Source organism: Hydra vulgaris, chromosome 13 (genome assembly GCF_038396675.1).
Source record: "Hydra vulgaris chromosome 13, alternate assembly HydraT2T_AEP".
In the NCBI taxonomy this organism is placed as follows: domain Eukaryota; kingdom Metazoa; phylum Cnidaria; class Hydrozoa; order Anthoathecata; family Hydridae; genus Hydra; species Hydra vulgaris.
The window spans coordinates 16532501-16542500 of record NC_088932.1 but is presented as its reverse complement, the minus strand read 5'-3'; the positions used below and the strand labels follow the sequence as shown (position 1 = coordinate 16542500).

At 25.0% G+C, this 10000-nt stretch overlaps 1 protein-coding gene across 4 annotated transcripts in view; it reads right to left on the bottom strand.

Annotated features, from left to right (window-relative positions):
- LOC100199803 (uncharacterized) overlaps positions 1–10000 on the bottom strand; it is a 111751-nt gene that overhangs the window by 41967 nt on the left and 59784 nt on the right. For all 4 annotated transcript variants that reach the window (XM_065816476.1, XM_065816478.1, XM_065816479.1 and 1 more), the window contains exons 11-12: positions 7233–7317; positions 4474–4560 (exon numbers count right to left, since the gene is read on the bottom strand). In XM_065816476.1, the coding sequence (XP_065672548.1) occupies positions 4474–4560; positions 7233–7317 (172 nt within the window). The remainder of the gene's footprint in view (positions 1–4473; positions 4561–7232; positions 7318–10000) is intronic.

The following is a 10000-nucleotide window of genomic DNA, read 5'->3' as shown; positions in this document are numbered from 1 at the left end:
ATATATATATATATATATATATATATATATATATATATATATATATATATATATCATGGCTTTCTAAAAATACAGGCCTTGACATCGCAATAAAATATCTTTTGACTGGAGACCGATTCTATATGGATAGATTTACATGGAATGAAATATTTTTGTTTTGCGATGGTTATAATCAATTAATGGTTAAAAGCAATTGGTCTAAACACAAATTTTAAGCAACTGTGTAGCGTTATTTAATCAGCAAAGAAAAAATGGCAGTTTAATGTTAATCTTTTAGTAAAGTGCAACATATTTATCTAACAAAAAGTTATCAATTATGCCTTAAAAATGTTGTGTTCCACGCTGTTATAGTGGCTATGTATCATCAACTACAAAAGTGTCCGCTTATCAATATTCTTGTGATGAATACAAAAAAGAAAAGTGGATAATGGCTATCCCAAGAAAAAATCTGATTGTAAATAAGTACACTGTGGTGTGCCAACTTCATTGGTCTATAGATTGCAAAACTTTTATATTTTATCGTAGAAAAGAACGTCCTACAGAACCACCAACTGTCTTTCCTAACATACCAGCTAGCTGTCTTAGTTTACCTTTTTCTAAACCCAGAACAACAAAATTGTCATTGTCCAGTATAAGAAATACAATATCAGATGAACTAGATAGCTTTAGAGAACATGATTTTTTTCAATTTGGTAGCATAAAAGAGAGACTCTTGCGTAGTAATGATCTTACTGTATACAACAAAAATAACAATCATGATGTTGTTTACATTCAGTCAAAAGAATTTGTATGTGGTATTCAAAAATTTTCAGTTATCATTAATAGGTATTTAACATTAACTTTGTTTCATCTTGGGTCATCTTGCAGTATTCCCATTTTAATGTCAACATCATCGTGTTGTATGTATTGGTCAGTTTTTGATGAAATCATGTTACTTAAAAAATAAAGATGTTTGCCATTAAAATGTATTACTAAAACATATGGACTGTATGTCTCAAAAGAAAGTTAGTGAACATGCTTACTCTCCTGATATAATTAATTGAGCATTTGAATATTTTGCTATATCTAGGTCTCTGTACACCCCAACTTCTAATGATTATAAATTACCCAGTATTAGAACTTTGAAAAGAATCACTTCAAAAGTCGGATCACAAGATAGTCTGAAATTTTTGAAAAATGTTATGAAGAGTATTGAAAATACACCACGTAAATGTATATTGCTGGTTGATGAAGTTTGTATTAAATCCACATTAACTTATCATGGAGGTGTATTATTTGGAAATTTTGCTGATCAACCTGGTGTCCATATATGTATACATATATGGACACCGGGTTGTATATATATATATATATATATATATATATATATATATATATATATATATATATATATATATATATATTATATTTATATAATGAGCACTCTAAAGTCACACTTAAATTGCCTGCTGCTGGTGGCTTCAGTACATACATTGACTGACAAATAACCTGACTTGCAGCAGAGTGCTGCTACATCTACTGAGGGTTTGGGATGGGGCAGCAATCTTTTCTTTCATTATTCTTTTTTTTTTCTTTTTTTCTGAAAACGCTGTATGCTATAAGGTAAGCAAAACTAGTGAGCAAATGCTTATCTAAACAAGCTATAGAAGATATGTATATATATTATATTTACACATATTATATATATCATAATTATATATTACATATATATATATATATATATATGTATTTGTATATATATATATATATATGTATGTATGTATGTATGTATATATATATATATATATATATATATATATATATATATATATATATATATATATATATATATATATATATATGCATATATATCATATATTGCATTAAATATTGATTGAGAAGAAAGGAAATTGTGTTGTCATATTAATGCCATCTTTTTTTCCGAAGAACAACCTTTAAAATACAATAAAATTTACAATAGGGTAATAGTTATTTAAACAGTCAATTATTTTGATAGTGTCATTTATATATATTGCCTTAAAATATAAACATTTTATATTTAAAAAAATGTTTATTAACAACTGTTAGGAGTTGTTTAAATGCTCATTGTTTAAAAGCAACACCAGTAGTATTGTTGGTGGAGTATTTTTTTAATTTTACAAAACAAGAAAAACTGCAATTGAAACTCCAGTCATTTGTTTAAAAATAATTACTCTCCTTCTAAAAGTTTTTCATTAAAATTTATGAAAGTTATAGAATTGATAGCAGTTTTTTTTGATGAGTAAGAACAAATTTGAAATAATACTATATTGTAAAAAAGCTAAAAAACCTTTAGGCAAATTCGCAAAGTTTTAACTTATGTTACACAAATACAAAAACAAAATGTGCTTTAACTAAGCATCTTTATTCAAAACTTTAAATGTAAAAATAAAAAAAAAAGATTTAATATCATCACACGAATAATACAAAATTTCAGTTTTTTGAGAAACTTTTGGAAAAATATAACTTTATCATGTATTAATTTTATTATTTAATTTATGGTACATTGCAAAAATACTTTTTTTAATTTAAATTTTCTTTATGAAAAAATTTAAATATTTGATCAATCATAAATTGAAGATGCCAGCTCCGTTTACAGAGTAAAATAAATTAAATTATGCAATTAAATTAACAGAAAATATTTGAAAAGAATATTTTACAATAAAATGTTTTTTATCATGGTATAAAAAAGTATGATAACTTTTGGAACCATTAAAACAACTGCAACTAAGAAACCAGCACTCCATTACTAAGCAGATCATAAAATGGTGTTTACCAAGATTCACTTTTTTTATCAACAAAATTGTACAAAATTGGAATAAATTAAGTTCACAAACAGTTAATCAAAAAACAATAAATAAATTTAAAAACAAGATAGACAATGATTATTTTAGAAACAATCAATTCGAAGTCTATTATAATGCAAGTTAATACTGCATTCTATTTATTTATTTTTAATATATATAAAACGATAGCTATTCTTTTTATTATAATAAAGTAACTTATTATTAAAAAAAGCATATTCTAAATAATTTTGCATGTGTCTTCTTCAATACTCACCTGTTACAGATTGACAAAATAATTTTTAAATCAGTAAAGTTGATTTTTAATTAAAATTGAAGATATTGAGAATTGACTCCTTTAACAATTGAGTTCAGTTTTTAAATCACTCTTGTTTTTAGTAAGTTAATTTTATTTGCATTAGGTGTAAAGAAAGTTTGATTGAAGAAAACTTGTTGTTTTCCTTATTCACTATTAAAACCACAACCCTCCGGTTTATTTAACCCCCCTCCTCTCAGAGACACAGATATTGAAGACCCTATCCTACACACCCAATCCCGTTTGATCAAATACACAGCCAATCAAATACACACCTAACCTCATTTGATGAATTGATGAATTTTTTTCACCCAATTTTAAATGTGTTTATGATTAACTGTTGAATAGAGTCAACTTGTTTAAAAAACTTGTTGAATAGAGCCAACTTGTTTAAAAAACTTGTTGAATAGAGCCAACTTGTTTAAAAAATATGTTGAATAGAGCCAACTTGTTTAAAAAATATGTTGTTAGATTTAAAAAAAAAAAAAAAAAAAAACTTTTAGAACTTTAAAATAATATGAAATTGTAAATAAATATGTAAATAAACGAAACTTTATATGTAAATAAATTAAAACAACAAAGTAAGAAGTTCTAAAAAAAATAATATCTAGCATAATTATTTTTTCTTATTTATAAACAGTTTTTCAAGAGATTTGATTCTCTTATATTTCTTATTAAAAAAAATTTAAAATAGAATTTACATCAATTAACAACTTGCAAAAAAAGTAAAAATTCAATAACTATTTTTTTTTACAGAAAGACAAAAATTAATTGCAAATATAGAACTATTTCATAATAGCAGTACATAAGCAGCTATATTTTAGTAAAAAATATAGCTGCTAATGTACAAATATTTTTGTTTCTAATTTTATACACTTATTACAAACCAATTGAATGAAACATCTGGAAATCTCTGAATAATTCAAAGAATTATCAAAAGAACTTCTGGAATTCCAAAAATTTCCAGAAAATTTTTTATCTTAGTACACCTATGTACTAAAGGCCAAAACAAACTTGTCATCTCTTTAGATTTTTTTTTATTATTTTAAAATCAAATTACAGTTTTTATTGTTTGTTAACATGAAGTATAGTATTCATTTTTTATAGTCTCATTTTACCTGCGTTTTTAAGGACAGTAACCACAACGCATCTATCCCTATTTTGAATTTAAGTTATAAAGTGCACAATAATTAAAGTTGTGTTACAATCAACTTTGCTTTTCGAATACAATTCACAAAATGAGCAATGTTTTTTTTATGTTTTATGATAATCCTTTTGTGTCAAATTGTATTTTACATCTGCACAATAGTTAATAAAAAAAGCAAGCAACTAAAATAAAATATAAAACAAAATTACCTCCAGTCTCTAAATAATTATATTTCAGATTAAAATCAGATGACTTTTGAGATTTAACTTCAAATATTATATCCGTTGGACTTCTTACTAAACATAAAAAAAATTAATTATAATAAAATTAAAAGTTTAAATCAAATTTAAATTATAATAAGACAAACTTTGAACCAAATAATAAACTCAAAGTAGCATAAGCAAAACATATAATGACACATCTTGTTATTTCTTCAATAAAAAAATTCACAAGATGTATCTTCATATTAACTGAATCAAGTTTCTGTAAATACTTTAGATATATTGAAATCTTTAGCTTTATTGAAATCTCTTTTTTTTTAACTTCATTTCACAAAAGATACAGTTTATATAAGGTGGAAGAGGATTGTGAAAGATACAATTTATATAAGGTGGAAGAAGTTTATTGTGAAAGATACAGTTTATATAAGGTGGAAGAGGTTTATTGTGAAAGATGATAGATATCAATCATTATACTCCTTTTTCTCAAAAACAAGTTATTGGTATCATTATAAAGTATGAAGGATATTGAACATTTTTATAAAGTCAAAAAGATGTAGAGTTGATTATCATCCTGGAAACTGTTAAGAAAAAAAGAAATTTTCAGGCAGGTTCACTTTTCAATTTTGAAAAACACTTAATATCCAACAATTATGAAATGTAGAGCCATGTCTTTTTGACTTAGTAGGGCCATATACTATACACAATTAATTACATTATTTACCTATAATTTTATAAAACAATAATTACTTCTACTAATATCAATAAAAATATATGTTTTTTTAGTTAATTTTACTATTATTTTCTTTTTTTTAAACAAAATAGTCATCATGCTTTTTTCTTATATTTTGAATGAGCTCATTGATAATAATCAACTAATTAGTTCTAAATAGACTTATCAAAGCCAGTAACAATATTTTAAAATAATACAAAAAACAATATAATTGTTTTCAATTATATTGTTCACAATTTTTCATTATTTAACAAAAAATGTAATGATGTAAACAGTTCAAAAATGTTCCAAACTTATAAATATCTTTGAACTTGATGTGATTTTTGTATTTGATTTTCATTTTGTACTATATTTTCTAATGTAAGTTGCTGTTTCTTTTCTTATATCTTTCTCATTTACTTTTTTTTTATTGATTGCTTATATGATGATATATAAGCATTGTTTTTAAAATGAAATCAATGTGTTATTTTATAATAGCTTCAGGTGCGTCATGAATATTTAGATAAAGCCATAAAATATAAAATGACCAAGCAAGTGTTGTGACATACAAATTCGGTATGTCAAGTGTTGTGACTTGCAAATAAGTAAATAGTTGTCTTTTTAATTAAAAACAACCTTCCACAACAACCTCCCACTACAAGTCAATTAATCTTGCTTCTGCAACACAAAGATCGTATACAGGTGATTAAAGTGGTGATTTTTGGAACAGATTTTAGATAGTAAAGTTGATAAGTAAAAGTACAAAAGATCTCACTGCCAGCACTCTACGTCATGCTAATCAATATTGCAATATAACTGGAGAATACTACAAAAGTACGAAAAGTTAAAAGTCCTAAACCCTATCCCAGCTTTTAGTCCAGCTCCAACATCCATAGGGATTTGGAAAAAATGGTAGGAAGAAAGGCACATGATGTGACAATGAATAAATATATTGATAACTAGACATACAAATCACATGTATATATGTGTACATACAAATAAAGAGAGATATGTATATTCATGTTTGTATGCACATGTATTAAAATTAATATTTGCAATAATAGTAACACAAAGCAAATAAAATTAATATTTAGTAATAGTAAGAAACTTAACATTCCTACTATGGTTGCAATATGTCTTTTAAATATAATTAGTAAATACCCCTTATAAAAAATGAAACTAAGATAAAATGGTTTGCAAATTTGATATGGGATTTTGTAAATCCAATGGTACAGGAAATATTGATCTTATCTGATAATCTGAGACGATCCCTTTCAAAGAAATAGACTCAGAGTGAAAAATGATTAGCAAATGATAGAAAAAATTACAAACACTGAAGCAGCAGGTGGAGATCAATGAGATGAGTATTGAACAATGAGCTAAGATGGAACAACCTTCCATAAAAAGCCCTAACACAACCTAACACTCCTACTAAAAAGCCCTAACACAACCTAACACTCCTACTAAACAATCTCTCACTAATAGTCAATTTGAAATAACTGCAATACTTTCTAAGAAAAATTTCTTTTATATTAGCTTGTTTTATTACTTATACTTATAACAAAGCAAGTAAACTTCACTTTTTTTTCTTTATACTTATAAGCAAGTAAACTTCACTTTTTTTTTATAAATTTTATATATTTGACCATTTTATCTTTCAATGCTGATCAAAATCACAAATTTGAAAAGTTTAAAGTTCAAATAATTTTTTGAATTTTAAATTTGATGACTTTGTAATAATATATTAATCAGAAGTATATTATTATCTAATTTTTGTATATATTTTTAAAGGAAATGTTATTGAAAAAAAAATTATTTTGAGGTGAGACGCTTTGGCTGGTGCTGAAATAGTTAAAAAAAAATTTTTCATAGAAAGTAAATAAACTAAGATAATGAAGGAGTAAGTCAGATACTGAAAAAATAACTGAGATATTGAATAACTGAGTTACTGAATAAATAAATTTAAAAATGCTGCAAGTTTACATTATTTTATTCTGATATCATGAGAAATGGTATTAATATATTTTAAAAAATTTACCATAAGCTCTTGGTGCTATAGCATTTTTTGCAGTAAACATGAAAATTATTGCAGCTTCTGATGGTGAGTTGAATTGTTGCTTTATCTAGTTTAAAAAAAATTAAAATAACTATTTTTTTAAATTTAATAAAAAAGTATAAAGAATAATTATAAAAATCCTTGAAACCTTCTAGTAATTTTACTTTTGAAACCTTCTAGTAATTTTACTTTTGAAACCTTCAAGTAATTTTACATGATTTAAAAAATAAGAAGAACAACTTTAAAAATTATAGCATTGCTATATCAAAAAATATTTTTTTAACAAAAATAATATTAATCTGCCAAAACAAAAAGATTTTCACAACAGTAAAAAATTTAATAAAACTATCTACCTAAAACTAGCTATCTATTTTCATTAATAACATTGATCATAAATTTTACAATTTATAATCAATTTTGCTATTTAGGGGACCTGGTAATTCCGCTGTTTTCCTGGGTACCCAGAATAGGCCATTTTGGTGCAGTACCTGGCACCAGGTATCTTAAAAGAAATTTTTAATAAATATTTACCTTAAATGCTGTAACTATATGTTTAAGTGGTACTTTGAATTGTATCAAAATATTATTAACAGGAGTGCCTTTAGTTTTAACTTCAACCAAACTTCTTGATATAAGTCTAAGAGAGTTATGGAGCCCTATTTATTCAATATAAATAGATGTGTCTCACTTAAAATATTTTTTCATTTTATTCACACTACAGTCGAGAAGGTCTACTACTTTTTTTTGCAACTCTGTCTCTCTTAATCTTTTATTTTCCGTAACATAACTTTTGATTAATTAACGCATATAAATTATATACAATTTTGATTAGTTAACGCATATATATATATATATATATATATATATATATATATATATATATATATATATATATATATATATATATATATATATATATATATATATATATATATATATATATATATATATATAAACAATTATAAAACAATAGTTAGTTAGAACAGCATTTTTTGAAGTTGATAGAGTTAATTTTAATTTTAAAGCTCTTTTGATCATTTTGGCATTAACAGCATAAAAGGGCAAGTTAGGGATCCTCCATAAAGTACGCATGCTTTAATGCACAAGAGGGGGTCTGCAAATGGTATATATGAGATGTGAGGCAGGGGTCAATTATAAAAGAAAGAAAATTTAGAAACACTAAATTAAAAAAATATCATAAAATGTTGGGTAGGTAGGTTAAAAATTAGGTACTTTTAGGGAGGTGAAGGATACTCAAAAAAGCATATATCAAAATGTGGGGGAGGTTGAAATAAAAGCATACATACTTTTTACCTATTAATTATTATTTAGTATTAAAAAACTTGATATATTTCCAACCTATTAATTATTATTTAGTATTAAAAAACTTGATATATTTAGGCAAACTTAATTAGTCCAAATTAATCAGCGTTATTTTGTGAAAAAACAGTTCAGAGCAAGAGATTTCTCAAGCTTTTATTCCAGCTTTTTAGTATGGACTTAGTGCCAGGTACCCCAGACTCGGACCTGGTTTTTCATCCGGTTACCCAGAATTGGGGACTTGACATAAACTAGTTTTGACACAACTCTAATATATATATATATATATATATATATATATATATATATATATATATATATATATATATATATATATATATATATATATATATATATATATATATATATATATATATATATATATATATATATATATATATATATATCAGTCTTCTCCATTTGAAACTTACCCCCAGCGCACGAAAAAGCGCTGGCCGGACAGTAATTATTTGTCTGGCGTGTGCGATTTTAAAAAACAATTGTTTTTTGTACCTCTTTAAGTAGAATTTGATTAAGAAAAAAGATTTGTTGCAATTTAAAAACAGGCTTGAAATTTTTTGGCCAGCACTTAAAAAAAGCGCCAACTGTAGTATTGACGGGCGTATGGGCAAACGCAAAACTGCAAGAGCGTCAAACGGAGAAGACTGTTAAAAACTATTGTTAAGTAACTTTAGTAACTTAAGAGATATTAGTGAAGAAACATCTGTAAATGCAAGTTTAAAAGATCGTCATTTTTATTGTAATCAATATCTGTTTCGTGTCATTTCTTTTTGTCAATCTTAACAAAGGATGCATCATTGAATGCATTCTAATTAGGGTTGCCAGATGTTTGGATTTTACGTAGGAGATTACAGTGCTAAACCTGTGAAAAGAATTTTTTTTAACTGTGTTCTTCATAAAAGCCGGACATTTAACAACCCTATTCTAATAATGTTTTTTCATGTGCATTCTAAGAATGTTGTTTGATAAAGTTATAATCAAATTTTTTTTTTACTAATGAAAAACAAAGGAGATTCAGTGTTATTAATGATTTATGACTGCCCATTCTAGTGATGTGACTACAACGTTTAAAAATGCGACTACAACGTTTAAAAAATGATACATGAGCACTTCAAATAAAAAGAAAATATAATTTTAAAATTCATTTTAAATTGAAAAGAAAATTGCTTTAAAATGCAAGAACAACATTTAAAAAAACTGAACAGTCATACCTTGAAATATTAAATCGCTTAATTTTATTAAATTTAGTAAAATTACATAATGCACTAAAGTGTATTCATTATTAAACGAAGTGTATACTACTTTAGATGTTTTTTAAAGATTTCTTTTAAATAATCACTATGAATAAATCTTCATAAATAAAAACAAAATCTTCATATTTCAAAATACAGTTTTATTAATAAATATTC